Source organism: Molossus molossus, unplaced genomic scaffold (genome assembly GCF_014108415.1).
Source record: "Molossus molossus isolate mMolMol1 unplaced genomic scaffold, mMolMol1.p scaffold_m16_p_12, whole genome shotgun sequence".
Taxonomy (NCBI): Eukaryota; Metazoa; Chordata; class Mammalia; order Chiroptera; family Molossidae; genus Molossus; species Molossus molossus.
In genome coordinates, this window is record NW_023425347.1 from 62004945 (window position 1) to 62021926 (window position 16982).

Sequence of the window (16982 nt, forward strand, 5' to 3'; positions counted from 1 at the left end):
GATGAGGCCAGAGGTCAGGAAGGGGCTAATCAGGAGCAGAGGAGAAAGGCATAGAGGAGCATGAGGAAGGGGGATTGACCACGCAAGAGCTACAGCAGGACGTGTTCCTTTTCAGCGCCAGCCTAGGACAAGAACTAGGTATGGGATCAGGCTACCACCCAAGGGACAGAGTCCTACTTTCACAGGATGGATTTGAGTTTTGGATATCGTTAGAAGTTATTTGGAATGTGTTGGACAAATACGGAGGGTGATTTAGCTGGGCTGTGCTCTTTGGGGTCAAATGCACATTGTAAGACAGTAGTTGCATAACTCACTGTGATTCAAACGGACTCTAGGGGACAGTCCCAAGGAGGGCCCTGTGAGAATCTACGCAATGCTTTATTATGGGCTACACTGCAGGAAGGCAGGCACCATCCTTGTACAAAACATTGCCTTCATTCCTTTCTTGTCACTTTCCCATTTAAAACACTCATTCTCAGCTGTGTGGCTAAAGAGAATGCCCTTCCTCTTACTCTCCTCTTAGTTTGCTTAGATCCCACCAGGACCTCCACAAACTCCATGCCTCGTGTCTACTGATTACTTTAGCTTTTCCCAAGGACTTTCAAATGTATTGTCGTAGTTGACCCTTATGTCCACTTGTGCCCAGAAGGACGGGGATCCCCTCTCCCGTGTCCTCTGATCACTGGAAAACACTTAGATAGCCAGAAATGTCCTGATTCTTTTCTGTCTCCAGTGTCTCTGCCTGTCCATCTATCCAGGTCATTCTGGAATGAATCGGAGCAGGTTTCATTCCAGCCTGGCTCCCTGTAGCTAGGAGATAGAGCCCACACTCTGTGCCTCGGATGCAAGACCCTTCACTGCTCAGCCCCATTCCATCTTGTCTTTCTGGTCTCATTTCCAGTTCTTCCTCCCCTGTCCTGCCCCCCTGGACCTTCAACACTTCCCTCGTCAGTAGTCTCTATTCTACACCCATGAGGACACCAACACTTCAAATACCCCATGCCTCTGCCCAGGCTCATTTATCTGCCAGGTATTTCTTTAACCCCTCATCAATCTCTTACTTACATTTTAAAACACAATTTAATAAAACCTGCCTTTGACATCTTCCCCAACCCAGTCTCTTAGCCAAGAGATTCAGCCTCCTTCTCCTCCTCCCTGTTCCCCTCTCCGTGAGCAGTACCGTTGTAAAACCCACCACATTACACCTTAATTATTTGCAAGGGTTGTCTCCATTCATATAAGCCCCCGTGTTCATTGCATCTCTCTATCTCCAGAGCTTAGCATGTCCCACCTCCAGTAAGTGTTTAAGAAACACTGGGAAAAGTTGCAGAGGAACAAAGAGTGGTGGATGGAAAGAGGGAATGTCAGGCACAAGGAATCAAGCATCCCGTAGTGGTCAAGCGCACAGGGGTCTGAGGTCACGTCCTGCCTTGGCATATTACTAGCTGTGTGACAGAGGCCAGTCATTTAACCTTCTAAACTCTTTATCCAGAGGACTAAGGATATTTCCCTAATGGGGTGTCATGAAGATGAAGTGAAGTTTAGTGTATAAAGAGCCTGCCCGAGAGCCGGTGTTCCATTCTATCCTGATCGCCTCCTGCTGACCCTCTACACCCAGCCTTCACTGGCCACGCAGAGGTGAACAAAAGATGCAGTATGAGTCCTCATGAAACTTAGAGTCTAATAAGGCAGCGTTAAATGAAATAATAAATCAGTGCTGTTTGTGAGGAATGAATAAAGAACAGCCCGACTGAGCAATGAACTAAACAGGTGAGTCAAAGCCCTGCAGTCCACTCCCTGTTTCATGTGTTTAGGTGGGTTCCTACGAAGGGACACCTGGAAAAGTCCCAATGACCAAAGTCCACAGACATGTGGAGAGGACACCACCCAGAAAACCGGATGCTGTGATTGACAGGATCCAGACGAAGACCTGCCTCAAGGACCCAAAGCTGACCAGGCACTTCCAAGGTCAATGTAAGTTGTGTTTCTTCCTGGTTCTTTTGACCATTATGAAGTTATTTTACAGCCGTGCATTGCCAAGATCTTAACTTATTTTATAAATATTTATTAAACGTCTATTATGTACCAAATAACTTGCCCTAGTGAGGCAGCTGAGCAATAGCAGAGAGAACACTGGTTCTAGAAGCAGAAGACCTGAGTTTGATCCAGAGTCTGATACTTATTAGCCACGTGGTAAGTAACTTCATATTCCTGCAGCTTGATTTCATTACTTATAAATAGGGATCATGAGATGGGCCTACAGGCGTGTTGTGAAGACTCAATTGGAAGGTATGTCACATAATAGGGATTCAGCAAATAGTTCTCCCTTCTCTTTAATCTACCAGATCCTATTGGGTTTTTGTCTTTGTTTTTGTTTTTGTTTTGTAGGCCCAGGTAACGAACACACTGATGATATAGTAGGATTATCATCACTTGACTTTATTTAGGTTAAATTTTACCTTTATGTCAGTCAAGACACTTGATTGCAAGTAACAGTGACCAAATCATACTGTCATAAGCAAAATAAAGAAAAGGCACTTGCCTAGCCGGAGAGTCTGGGCATGGCGGGACCCAGGGACACCAGCAACATTATGAGGACTCAGTGTTACTTGCTCTGCTCCTGCCTCTGCTCCCCTCTGGGTCACTCCGTTTTTAGATGAATTCTACCCTTGTGGAGGCATCTTGAGGTGACAGGCTCAGACCCCTATTCTCTTAGGGACCCCAGAGGAAAACTAGAAATTGTTATAGTCTCAACAGTTATAAGACAAGGCCCAGGTCTGAGCCCTACTGGTTCTGCTTGGGCCACATGTCGTCCCTGAGCCAGTCTTTATAAATGGGGGATACGATGCTCCAGTTGACCCAGCCTGGGTCATAAACTCACCCCTGTTATATAGCAAAACTACGTAACACCAGATTGAAAGATTTCCCAAGGAAAATAAGAGAGCTATTATCAGAAAAGAAAAAGAAAAAGTAGACACTGGGTAGACAAGAAAAGAGATGTTCACTCCAGCCCAGTGAGCCATAGCAAAGCACTGACATTCCATCAAATGTGAGGGTCAGAGCTACAAGAAGAATGGATTTGTAGTGATCATAGATGGACTCCAGATCCCCCAGGCTAGCTGGCTCGTCCCCGCCACACGCCTTCCCTGCATACCCGATGCTCTACTCTCAGCTCACTGACTATGGCATGTGCTTTAATGCTCCTGTAATTTTGCTTGATCTGTGTCCTCTGTCTGAAATGCCTTTCTACTCATTCTCTACCCGCTGATGTCCCATTTACCCTTGCAGATCTATTTCAAAAGTCACCTCTGCGGCCTCACTTACCTCAGTCCATCCTCCTCTTTGCCACTCTCCAGGGACCACAATTCCCCACACCTGTTTCCAAGACACTTGACTAAATGACCACGTGTCCATGTTAGGCTTTAGGGTTGAGCATTTCTGGGACCCAGGACCACTATATACGAATCCTGTGACCTTGGAAATTTTACTTTCCTGTGCAAATGAGAATGCTTCTACTTATTTCCCGTGCTGTTTGTCACTGCATATAAAGTGTCTGGTTCCTATGCTAAATACCTGTTCTCTTCATTTATTTTCATTTCTAGAAAACCATAGCATGCCTGACATTATAATTCCTCGTGTACATGTGTCTCCCATGCCATACTGTGAGCATCTTGAGATCAGAGACCATCTGGTGTTTTCCCGTGTCTCTGTACCCTGGCACACTCATGCTGCCCCACAGAACTCTGATGAGTGAGGGAGTGAAAGAATAAATAAATCAGACGTTACCTTCTGACAATACAGTAGATGAGAGAGTCTAATTATACTGATGGAAACAAGTGAAGAATAAATTTTTTGAAAAAAAATTAGGGAAGTATCATAGAACTGCTACAAAAAGAAAGCATCTACATAGCACCCGTAGTAGCCAGGAACCCTGGGAAGTGAATGAGCCCAAAGCTACTTTTGCCCTGAGGGTTTCACTGAGCTCAGAATCCCCTGCGCTCCTATTTTGACTGCGTGGCAAGCAGACTACAGGGCTATATCCCCGGGCCTGCCCAGAGTGAGTTTATAATAGGAGACTCCTGTATAAAGTTGGGACCCCAAAGGATTACATCCACACTTTAAGAATAAGCAAGATGGGGCCTATAGTTAACATTACTGTGTTGTGTACTTATAAATTTGTTATGATGGTAGTTCTCATGTGTTCTTACCACAATAGAAGAATTTTTAATTAAAAAAAAAAAAAGACATAGGGGTGGGGAGACATTTCTGATGAGGTGAATGAGAAAGCACAGAGGTAGCATTAATTACAAAATCATGGCATAAGATGAGAAATTGATAGAATTAATTATCCATTAATTAATGGGGCAGTGGAAGAGAGGAAAATAAGTTGAAGTGGATAAAAGAATTAAAGGAGAGCCCTGAATATGGGCTGAAAGCCATTTTCGTACAATTATGTAATGTCAGGGAGCATCACTGAGCAGCTGGGGTTATGCCATGATGAAAACAGGCTGAAGAAGATTATTCTGAGTACTCCATACATACTGCTAAAGCACAAAGGGAGATGCTGGACCTATGAATATGTTTTTGCAATACTTATGATCAGTAGCACAAAATGCTTATTTGAGGAGAGTGGGTATGAAACAGAAAAGTTTAAGAAGAAAAATACATGCGTTTTTTAATACTCCTAATCAAGTAGGCCTTTTAAAAAAAATTTATATGCTTTGATATTTTTAGAGAGGAAGAGAGAGACAGAAACATCCTTGTGAGAGAGAAACATCAATCGACTGTCTCCTGCACACCCCCTACTGTGGATCAAACCAGCAACTGGGGCTTGTGCCCTGACGGAATCAATCTGGGACCTCTGAGTCTGTTGCATGACATTTAATCCACTGAGCCACACTGGCAGGGCCAAGTAGGCCTCTTTTGATAAAATAGAATAAAAGTATTGCTCCTTTGATTGGAAAAAAAAGAATTAGCAAACATAAACTCCATTGGGCAGGAGCAAATTTGCCCATTTTGACCCTTATGATAAACCAGTTATCATGAGCTAATCCTCATGTGCACCTGCAGTTCAAATCCACACTATCTGTGTGGTCCAAAAGAAACCCAATTGAATCCGAAGTAGTATCAGCTTGGTAGCTCTCCCAGACAATTGATAAAAGCAAACTTAAATTCTCTGTGATGAAATTCTATCTTTACCCCAGTTTTCAAGTAATTCCCACAAAATAATTTTTTTTAAATTAACAGTTCATAGACAAAAACAAAACAAAAAACTAAACACACAAGGAAATGAGTCTCAGTGAGTAAAAACCAGCAGAACAACAGATACCAACCTGCAAGATATTACAGATATTAGGATCATAAGACACAAGACATAAGATAACTATATTTATTGTTTCTAAAATAAAAGAATAAACAGATTTTAAGAAGATAAAAAATAATTCATAAGTTAATATAGAAATGCAGTGAATGAATTGCACACCAGATTAGACATGGTTGAAGAGGAAATCAGTTAACTAGAAAATAATTCTAGAGAAATTATCCAAAATTCTTTACACAGGGGAAATGATTGAAAAACAATGAAAAAGAGGATAAGAGTCATGGGGGACAGAATAAGAATCTTAAAATAATCAAATCAGAGTTTTATAAAGGGACGCTAATAAGTATGGGCAAGAGGAAATAATGAAAGATAAAAGAGACAATGTCTGATCATTTCCAGAATTGTTGAAAGATACCAGTTTGCAGATCTATGAACACTAAAGTTCTCAAGCAGGAAAAATAAAAGAAATCCACATCTAGTCATATCTTAGAGAAACTGAAGAATAAGAGAATATCTTAAAATACCTTAATAGCAGACAAAGGGAAAAGGCCAAACACCTATAAAGAAACCAGAAGATGACTGTTGAATTCTCAAAAGCAAGAGTATGTAACTAGAATACAGTACTGCTGAAAGATTTTAAATGGCTACCCCAAATTTTATAATTAGTGAAAATGCCTGTCAAAATGAAGGGAAAAAATCAGGTATTTTTATACAAATAAACACTGAGATATTTTAGTGACCAAACAAAACTTTCTAAAGGAAATTCTAAAGTATCTACTTCAGACAGAAGAAAAATAATTCCACATAGAGAATTCTGGATGGAAAAAAAAAAAAAAAAGCTGAGCAAAAGTATTAACCAAATAAAACAATATTAGTGCCAATGTTGACATCAATAGCACATACATTGGGAAAGGAATTAAAGTTGAAGCCTTCTAAGGTTTTTGATTGAGAATAACAATATTAATTCACTTTAGCCTTAGAAGAGTTGGAATAGCTAGGATATAGTCATCAAATATAATAATTAGCCCTGGCTGGTTTGGCTCAAAAAGTAGAGCATTGGCCTGCAGACCAGAAGGTCATGGGCTCGATTCCTGGTCAAGAGCACGTACCTGGGTTGCAGGTTAGATCCCCAGCCCTGGTCAGGGTCATGCAGAAGACAAGCAATAGATGTGTCTCTCTCACATTAATGTTTCTCTCTCCCTCCCTCCCCTTCCTTTCACTCTCTCTAAAACAATCAATGGAAAAATATCCTCAGTGAGAATAAACAACAAATATATATGTACACACACACACACACACACATACACACACACACACACACACACACACACAAACAATCAGAGTAAAAGGCATGGTACAGAGTAGATGATATTTGATTTAGGACAAAGGATTAACTCAAAGGACTCATATATAAAATATATATATGAGTTCCATAAACACCCTTGAATTCATAAAATATAAAATGAAAATATTTTACACTTCTATAAATGTCCTGTGTCCACGATGTATGAAATAGAAATCAATCAGAAAAGAAACTTAGAGAAATTCGGAAATATTTGAACAGGCACCCCACTAAAGAGGTCACCCAGAAGACAGGTGCACTATGTAAAGCTGTTCGCGTCCCAGGGGAGGCAGAGGGAACCTGCAGTGCAATAGCACTAAACGCCCACCAAAATGGCTAAAATTATAAAAAAAAAATTAAAAAAAACACTAAATATATCAAGTGTTAGTGAAGTTATGGAACAATCTGAACTCTTCCCCACTGCTGGGGTTGCACACTGGGATAATCACGTTGGACGCTCTTCAGCAGTGTCTGTTAAAGCCCAACATGGGCATATCCTAAGACCTAGCAATTCCGTGCCTATTCTTACAGCCCAGAGACATGCATACTTCGGTTTACCAGGACATAGCAACATGTTCTTAGGAGAACTGGTGCATAATAGCCTTAAAATGCAAACTGTCTAAGTGTGCATCAAAAGTAGAATGGAAAATAAGTTATAGTATATTCACACAATAGAATAGTTATAGAAATGCACAAATTACAACTATACCCAACAATATAGATGAATCTCACAACCATAATGTTGAATGAAAGGTGATACACCAAAGAGGGCATTCTAAATGATTCCTTTTAGACAAAGTTTACAAATATGCAGAATTTACCTGGGATATTATAAATTAAGAGTAGCTCCCTTGCGGGAGGGAATAGAGACTGGAAGAGAGGCCAGAGGGTGCTCCGGGACACTGGCAGTGATATGTTTTCTTTCTTTCTTTCTTTCTTTCTTTCTTTCTTTCTTTCTTTCTTTCTTTCTTTCTTTCTTTCTTTTACAATTTTTATTAATTTATTTTTGTTACAGATGTTTCTGCTTTTTTCCCCACTGACACCCTCGTCCCAGTCCCTCTCCCCCGATGTGTTTCCTGATCTCTCTGCTTAGCATATGAATATATTCAGTTTGGGGAAATTTGTTGAGCTCATGATTTCTACCCTTTCTAGTATATTGTACTTTAATTAAATTTAAAAATATAGTAGGGTAACTGTTAAAAGATAGGCATAGCACACATACCTTCCAAAAAAAAAAAAAAGAACAGAATAAAGAAAAGAGGAAAATAAGGGAAAAAAATAGAACAAATAAAAGGTATATAGCCCTGGCTGGTTTGGCTCAGCGGTTAGAGCATCGGCCTGTGGATCAAAGAGTCCCGGGTTCGGTTCCCACTAAGAGCATGTACCTTTGTTGCAGTTTATCCCGGCCCCACTTGGGGTCGTGTGGGTGGCAGCCACTCGATGTGTCTCTCTCATGTCAATGTTTCTCTCTCTCTCTTCCTCTCTCTCTCCCTCCCACTCTATCTGAAGATAAATGCAAAAATGTCCTCGGGTGAGGATAAAGAAAAAAGGTATAAGATAGTAGATATAAATTTTAAAATATCAGTAAACAATATAAGTTTAATACACAAAACTCTCTTGTTAGAAGATACATGCATTGAAAGCATTCATTATTAAAAAAATATTTAGTACCTTTTCTGTGCCGGCGCTGTCCCGGCTGCTGTGTACAACACAGAACAGAGCAAAACACCCATCCGCATGGCAGTCACATTCCCATCAGAGGAGACAGATAATAAATATATAAACAATAAGATAGCCACTGTGTGGAGTGGTAGTAAATATGATGGAGGAAAAAATAAAGCAAGGAAAGAAAATTAGGGAGGCTGGTGCAGGTGTTAGAAGTTGCATGTTTAAGGTGCTCATGAATGACTTGAGGACCTTAAATTGATGAGGGAAGGAGCCATATGTATAAGAAGAATGTTCTGGTGAGGGGCAAAGAAGTGGAACCTGCTGAGGCAGGAACCTGCTAGCTGTGTTGGTGGGACAGCTCGGAGGCCAGTGTGACCAGAGCAGTGGCTGAAGGCGAGTGGCTGGAGATAAGGTCAGAGGTAACAAGGGGCAGGCAGTGTAGGGTCTTTTCTAGGCCATTGCAAGAACTTTGGCATTTACACTAAATGAGATTTTAAAAACCAGTGAAAGGTTTTGAGCACAAGGTTGGGATGATCTTACTTGTATTTTAGAGAATCATCCTGGCTGCTGTCTTGAAAACAGAATGTAGGATGAATCAGGGGACCTGTTAGGGGTGTTTTGCAGTAATTTAGCTGAGAGGTGATGGTAGCTTCGAGGAGGGCACCGTAGTCCAGTTGTTTGGATTCCGAATGTGATGTGAAAGTTGAGCTGGAGACTGGCAGTGGGATATGAGAGAGAAAGGAGGCAAGGATGTCCTCATGGGTTTGGACCTGAACAACTGAAAGGATGGAGTTGCTCCTTTTTACTGAGTAGGGGCAGATTTCAGGCCGAGCAGATTTGCAGAGAGAAATCGTGAGTTTGGTTTGGAAAGTAATACGCTGAGACAAGCAAATGGAAATGGTGTCTCTAGATGGAGTATCTAGAATTCATCAGCGATGTCTAGGTTAGAGCTATAAATTGGGGAGTTGTATGTGCTTTTAAAATGAAGTCACAAATATTTACATTTGCCGCTGCCAAAAGGAAGGATTAAAAAAGAAAGAAAAAAAAAATGTCCCAGACTAAAAATTAAGCAACTCTGTATTCAGCATCTTTGTTTTGCTTTGGAGAATTTCACTGATAAGTCCTTAAGCAGCAGCAGAACCTTGTGCCTCTGGGAACTGACCTTCAATGAGACAGTTTGTGCCAATTGACTTCTTGTCAGAGGATAAAGTCTTGGCACTTGGTTCATTTAATTAACTGACAACTCAATTTGCTTATTGTTTATTTTGCAGATGTATTACCACTTATTTCTGATTAATTGTTCATGTCTGAAAACGGTTCTGAATCACCCGTGCTCTATTAACCTATGCCGACTGATAAAAAGGTGGTAGTTTTATGGTTATGACAACATTACAAGCTCTGTGGGATAAACCAGAACCTGCATTCACCAGACTAGCAAACAACCCCCCACATTTTCCCACCTGGCAAACCATCTTCTGGTTGATTCCAACATTAATGAGTATTAAATGTTAACCTGTATTTAATCAACTTGTCTAAGAAATTTTACTTTCAAAACAATGGCCAGCACTGCATAAGCTGGGTTAGGTGCAGGGAGAAGCCCCAGGGATGTACCAGGAGGACCTCGGCACTTGAGGTCAGGGATTAGAGGAAGAACCATCAAAGAAGAGGGAGGAGCTGCTGGTTCACTAGGGAACTAGCCCTCTTCATACGATGCGTTAATCCTTGCCACAGTCACGGAAGAGTGGGTCTTATTAACCATTGTCTCAACTTCAGAATCAGAGCCGAGGCTCTGCAAGGGGAGGTGGTTTGCCCAAGGATCGTACAGACCAAGATCATAAAGCGGTGTGAGCATATGTCATCTGCCTTCTCCCGTTCTTGCCTCCATTGCCAGCGGGGTGTGAGAGTGGATTTACGACAGCGCGGGTTCTTCAGAGGGTTTCTCTGTTTCCTTCCAGGTGGGGATGTGGAGGCCTTGCAGGTGACTAAAAGAATACCTGGCCCAAGGACCTTTAAACCAAGTGAGATCTATGATGACGTTGAGTGCCCTGGGAGGAAGGAGTAAGTACATCCCAGCCCCTCAGCAGGGTCCTGAGACTCTACAGGTGCAATGGGACAGATCATGGTCTGTTTCTTTTCTCCCCTCAGATTGAAGTGGGACTTCTCCTCTAACTCCTTTGCCTCGGACAGTGGTGAGTACAGGAAGACATTTCATGATCAATTATCTTCTATTTATACATATTTAAATAGTGCCAACTGGGTGGGTGATAGCGAGCTCAGGGAAGCGGCCTGAGGTTCGTGTGAATCAGTGCACTTGGAATGAAGGTGAAGATGCGGGTGAAGGGGCTCCTGGGCCAACAAGCAACTGGGCGGTGACATGCTTCCTTCCTGATCCCTTCCCAGTGGAAGTCTGATCATAGGAACGTTGTTACGGGAAGCACTCTCGTGGCTTCCCAGTGCGTGTATGATCCACCTAAACGTGTTTGAAGCCTGGTGGTTGGTGTCCTCCTGCTTCTGCAGCCTGTGCGCCCGCTCTGCACCCGGTCTCTCTCCAAGGTCCACTCATGCTGACGTTTCAGCTCCTGCTGCAGGGTGTTTGCACAGGCTCCTCCCTCTTTCTGGAATGTTTTTTCCTCCCCATACCCCTGTGCCACAGTGACTCTTAACCTTTCTTCTGATCTCATTTCAATCATGACTCCACCAGGGAACATTCTCCTTGGTGCACACTCTCAACGTAACATGACTCTTTCTCGTAGCACTTGTCAGTTATCATTTCATATATTCTGATTCTTTGATCAATGTCTGTCTTCCCTCCTAGATGGTTGGTTACCTTCTTTATGCTTACCATTTTCCTTAGCACTTAGCATAATGCCAGGTATATGGGGTTTTTTTTCTTCAAAATTTGTGGTTCTTCCTTTATTGATTTTACAGAGAGAGGAGGGGAGAGGGAGAGATAGAAACATCAATGAGAGAGAAAATCAATTGGCTGCCTCTTGCATGCCCCCCACCTGGGCATGTGCCCTGACCAGGAATCAAACTGGTAACCATTTGGTGCATGGGTCAACGCTCAACCACTGAGCCACACCAGCTGCACCATGTTATATATTTTTTAAATATCTGTTGAACAAATGAGTGAAAAAAATGATGAAAGAGGGATCATCAAATGCTACTCTGGTTTTTGTCCTTAGAATGTCCGAATTTTAGATGGAGAAACCATCCTAGGGATCATTAAACATAGTGCCCTCCTTTTAAAAGGGAAGGGGAGACACAGAGAAGTCTCTCCCAAACTCGCCATGGGCAAGTCAAGTTCGGACGCACGAGCCCTCCGCCGTCAGGGAGGACTCGGAGTCTAGCGCGATTATTAAGCTTACTTGTTGGGCTTGGCCAAAGCCATGCTGCAAAGAGAAAGATTATTCAAGATATATTAATTCTCCATTACTTCCCCGGAATTCAACACAATGTCTGATGTTTAGTAGACTCTGATTGTATAAATTAAATATGCAAAAGGGGAGGGTAGAAAGAAGGAATGATCAACCAACTTTCACTGACTCACGTCACCCTTGGACTCAGGGATGGAGACAAATATTAGTTTTCATTTATACATACTACTTTTATAGAGGTTTAATTCTTTTTACCATATGCTTATAAAATATGTGCATGCTTCAATAAAAACTGTTTAACAAACAAAAGATCGAAGCACTCTAGCATCTAATAGGTATTCAATAATTTTTTGTTAAATGTGAATCTGAAGTATTATCATTATAATGATTGAATTTCTTTTTTAATTTAAGAAGAAAATAGTAAAGAAATGTATGAAGATGTATACAAAGCAAAGAGCAGCGGCACAGAGACAGAGTGAGTTTCTCTCTTTCTTGGCTTCCTGCTAATGGTATTTCCTGTCAGTCTAGGAAGATCCCTTTAAGAAGTTCCTCCCTTCCCTGCCCCGCCCCATTTTAGCGAGGATTTGCATAGGGATGGAGGTAAGCGATTGTGGGCTACCTCCTGGTCAGCAGAACACCTGTAACCATGTACGGTCCCATGGTATACATTTCAAATGCCACTGCTTTCTCTTTTGAGGAAATGTGCATCTCTCAGAGTAGAAGCCTTTGACAGTGTGTTAGAAAACAAGTGAGAAAGAAGTGAACGTCAACAAAACCAGCTCCAACTCTGCAGTACTTTCCCAGGAAGAAAGCAGTGGTTATCAAGACCAACATCTGCTCAAGTGGGCATCATTTGCCAAGGGCATTATTGGGGCACGTTGTGGAAAGGAAAGCAGCAACGGTCAAAAGGAAGAAGTTTGAGGGTTGGAGGAAAAAGAGAGGATCCGTGCTGGGTGGGGAAATGAGAGCCCCATTCCCTCGCCTTACCCCCCAAAACGCCCGAGGGCATGTTTGAAAAAACTTTCTTCATCCGCTGGATAGTCCAGGCCCCACCATTGCTGTATTATATCATTCAGTAAATTACAAGTCAGTAATGTGAATTGTCGGAGCCAAGGGATTCCTAGAATTTATTTCTAGTATAGTTTGAAAACTATGCTTCCCGGACTCATCTTCTCTAAAAGGAAGACTTTGCTCCATAAACTGCAGAATAGAGGCCATTTGGTGTAAATGCACGTTTGTATTGAAATATCATACTTCCCTTCGTGGCTAACTGGTTTGTGCTACTGCATATTGGCATCACAACAAAGAGCAGAAGTTGATAAGGCATTTTCCTGCCCTTCCCGGGTGGAGCGTCCTGGAAATGACGCCAAAGCCTCTGCCCCTGTGACCACACCAGCCTCCCATTTCTCGCACTCTCGCAAACGCTCTTTCTGGCTTCTGATTCCTCTTAGTTTTGATGGAAAAGCACTTAAGAAACTGCAGAGATTCTTCAAGAAAGAAAAGGATAGATTGAAGATGACGAAAACCAAGTTGAAGGAAAATTTAAGGTAAAAAGCCCCCTCTGATCTCTCTTTCCTGGAGAGGAATGGCAGTGCCGGCCTGGCAGTTGCCCAGCCTGAGGGTCTCCGTCTGGGTCTCAGACACAGCAGAGGGGATATCAGAAGGTAGAACCAGAGGCCCCGGTTATCACCTACCACCTTCTTGCCAATCTTCCAGGGAACCACACGCACAGACGCTAATGAAAAAAAAGAACAAAGTCCCTTTAGGAAAAGTTGATGAGAAAATGTTGTGAACAAGGGCAGAGAGAACGTCTTTAGCAAAGTCCAGAAAGGAAGCTGACCTCATCATCCTTGGCATCTATCATTGCTGTTGTCACTTGGCACTGTGTTATTAATTACAGCCCTTTATGCTTCCATATTCCAACAAGTTCCAGTGGCTTTTGTCTACACTTGGTATTCCAATCTGCCTCTCTCGAGAAAGGCAGGTGTGGAGAGGGGCGAGGAACTCTTCAGCTGAACGGTCCGTGTATCTCAGAGTCTTAGGCTTGGAAAGGACCCTCCAAGACCACCAGGCTAATTGCCAATGTTTGGGACCGTTACGGTTTCTCTGGCAATAGGAAGAGTTGGGGGTCTAGAGTCTAGATTCTGGTTTCTGTCATTTATTCAGTGTCTCTGTGGTCAGGGAACTTCGTGTTTGCACCCGTACAGCCCGTTTCCTGTTGCACACGAGGGAAGGGAGACTGGGCAGTCTCTGGAGGACTCCGCTCCCTACTTTATAGATGTAGGTATATAGACAGACATGTAGATCTGTATTTTATAAGGGCAGGAAATGGTAAAATAACTTGCCCAAGGTCAATACATATACTGACATGGAATTATGTTATTCTACCTTGAAGTTTTTTTTCATTGTAAAACCTCCAAGTTATACAGCTTTCAGTCTAATCATCTGTTGGACGGAGATCGAGTAAGGGGTTCAACAGAAAACAGGCTTATACATCGCAGTCCTGGCTGCGGCAGGAGAGGGCCTTAGCTCCAGCGTCAATGAGACCTGGAGGCAGGCCATGCCTGAGCAGGTTAGATGCTTCTGACAAAACTTATCAGCGCACCACCTACAGTCCCTTATAAATCGGATGCAGGGGAGAATGCTGTCTCCCTTCTGCCCCATCCTGCACACCAGGGCCCACATCCAGTGTGGTCTTAAGGACACAGCAGTAGGGATCACTGAGCATCAGTGGTGCCCCGGGCACATTTGCTTGGGTATGCTCATCTGAGACAAAAGTTACTTGGTACGATTGGGATTCATTTTGGAAATGTAAACCCAGGCTTACATAAAGGTGAACTGATTGTCTCCAAAGTGCTGCTCCTTTGGACATTCCTTTTTTTTCACAGAGGGCTACATTAATTTGCTTTGGGTCTCCCTCACTCAGTCCCAAGCTACTTCGGGACAGACACTGTCATGTTGTAGACGCAGGCGTGGGCCTGGCCCATGGTGAGTGTCTCCAAAATACCTGCAGGGCCAATCTTAAATACTGCTTAAAATACAGGGAGCTTTTCCTACTACATCATACTCCCTTCCATGCGACCTTAGCTGTGAGATTTAAGGAAACCCAAACAGTCTGTCTGAGCCAAATGTCCTCTCCCACTTAGCAATTCGCCATCTTCCAGTTCTACCTGGCTGGAAGTTCTCCCCGCCTGCCTTTGGCTTCTGCATATAGATAGGCAGGGGCCGGCGTCTCCAGAGGGTGTTCACTCCCCGTCCTCATAACACAGTGAATCTGATTGACATCTTGGAAGGTTAGAAGGCAGAAACAGAATCTTGTGGATGGAGAAAGGCAGGCCTGTGGGATAGCCCGAGGTGGTCTGCTTAGGAAAGGGGGGATAAGTGGTCACTGGGGATAAATCAGCTCATTTAGAGGGGGGAGGGGTGGACAGAGATGCAGGAAAGGTAAGCCCCACATCTTTGACTAGAAGCACCTGCGTCAAGAAACCGAGTCATCCCTCCGCTATTCAGAACGTGGCTTTCTTTTCTAACCCTTTTGTGTCTTTTGTCAATCGACAGTGCGTTTTCCATTTCGCTGCCTGATCTAGGTAAGTGACTCACTTCTTGCTGGCACAAACCCATTCCACACAGGCACAGGAAGAGGCAGGGGAAGAGAGGTGACCCAGCCTGCGTGCTGCAGTTAATGAAACATGGATGCATCCAAATCAAAGAACAAATTGTTCACAACAGCAGTACTGCCCTTGGGGCAGATGAGTAACATTTCTCGAGACCTGCTGTATCCCAGACCTCTTAAAATCCCAGGGACAAAAAGACATTATCATCCCCTTTAGGAAGGCTCTAGGACCCACATCCCTACCTCTGTGATCTGGGATTTGTACCCCAGGCTCTGACTACGAAGCTCATACATTTGGATTACACCACACAGCCTCCTGAAGTTTCCACAGCAAGATCACCCTAATTAAGATGTAATAAGTTGAGCATGTTCACGCTGCAGTTGACATGCTAACTGAATCAAGGGTGGGTCATTACGGTATTGTTTGCTTTGCTACAAAAACCACAGTGCACAGATAAGCACAGGGCCTGTCTCAGTGGGCTCTCAACACATACTGCGTATGTTCAATCCGTCAGTAGAAGAGGGGCCAGTCTTCGGTTGTTCGTTGGTTTTTGTGGATTCTCACCATGGTGGCTGCTTTCATTTCACTCTGACTTGGAAAATCAAATATATATTATATTCCACAAATAGGAGTTTGCTGAAAAAAATAACAAATGAAGATTATATAAACCTGGTAAAACTGCAGGTCTTCCAAAATATCCTTGGGCCCTGGCTGGTTTGGCTCCGTGGTTGGAGCATCAGCCTGTGGACCAGAGAGTCCCAGGTTCAGTTCCCACTAGCGGCATATACCAAAAAACAAAACAAAACAAAACAAATAAATAAATAAACAAAAATATCTTTGGTCTATGTTTAAAAAAAAAAAAAAGCCAACTTAGAATAGGCATGCATTGTACCCATCCAAATTTATGAATATGAATTTGAATTATCACATTTATTGAATATGAATTATGAATAATTATACCTGAAGGTCTCAAACTCATTCAGGTGGTGAACTTTATGGATTTCTATGTAGAGCACCAGGCAACGTGAATATCCTAGAACGTGTCTAAAGATGATTATGTACCAAGTCAGATTCAATTTTATGCAAAATTATTATAAATAAGCAGTTGCCAATGGTTTGAAATGAAAACTATGGGGAAAAATTCAACATTAATATTCTGTTAAATTCTATTCTTTCCCTTAGGAATTAAGAAGCAGCCTCTCACTATTCTAGCAGTATAACATCGTTTTTTTGTTTATTGATTCCAGAGAGGGAGGAGTGGGGAGGAGAGAGAGAGAAACATCAATGGAGGAGAGATACTCTGATTGGTTACCTCCCATACCAATGCACAGGACGACATTCCAGCCAACCGAGCCACACCAGCCAGGGTGCAATATAACATCTTGGTCTAGGTCCAGGATGACGAAAACCTAGTTTAAAACTGATCCTTTGAGCAGCTCATGTTTCTGGAAATCAAATTGATATAAATATGTGTTTGTGTGTGCATGTGTGTGTGTGTGCGTGTATGCATGCACATGCTTGAGATATTAGGATATTATTTTTAATTTTTTTCTTTATTGATTTTAGAGAGAGAGGAAAAGAGAGAAAGAGACAGAAACATTGATGAGAGAGGACATCAATTGGCTGCCTCCTGCATGCCCCCCACTGGGGATCAGGCCCAC

At 42.6% G+C, this 16982-nt stretch overlaps 1 protein-coding gene across 1 annotated transcript in view; it reads left to right on the forward strand.

The window, feature by feature from the left end:
• The window catches only part of FYB2 (FYN binding protein 2), a 105826-nt gene that overhangs the window by 77746 nt on the left and 11098 nt on the right, over nt 1-16982 (forward strand). Inside the window, exons 9-13 of the mRNA XM_036256792.1 lie at nt 1815-1974; nt 10286-10388; nt 10476-10519; nt 12119-12182; nt 13159-13254. Coding sequence (XP_036112685.1) covers nt 1815-1974; nt 10286-10388; nt 10476-10519; nt 12119-12182; nt 13159-13254 — 467 coding nt within the window. The remainder of the gene's footprint in view (nt 1-1814; nt 1975-10285; nt 10389-10475; nt 10520-12118; nt 12183-13158; nt 13255-16982) is intronic.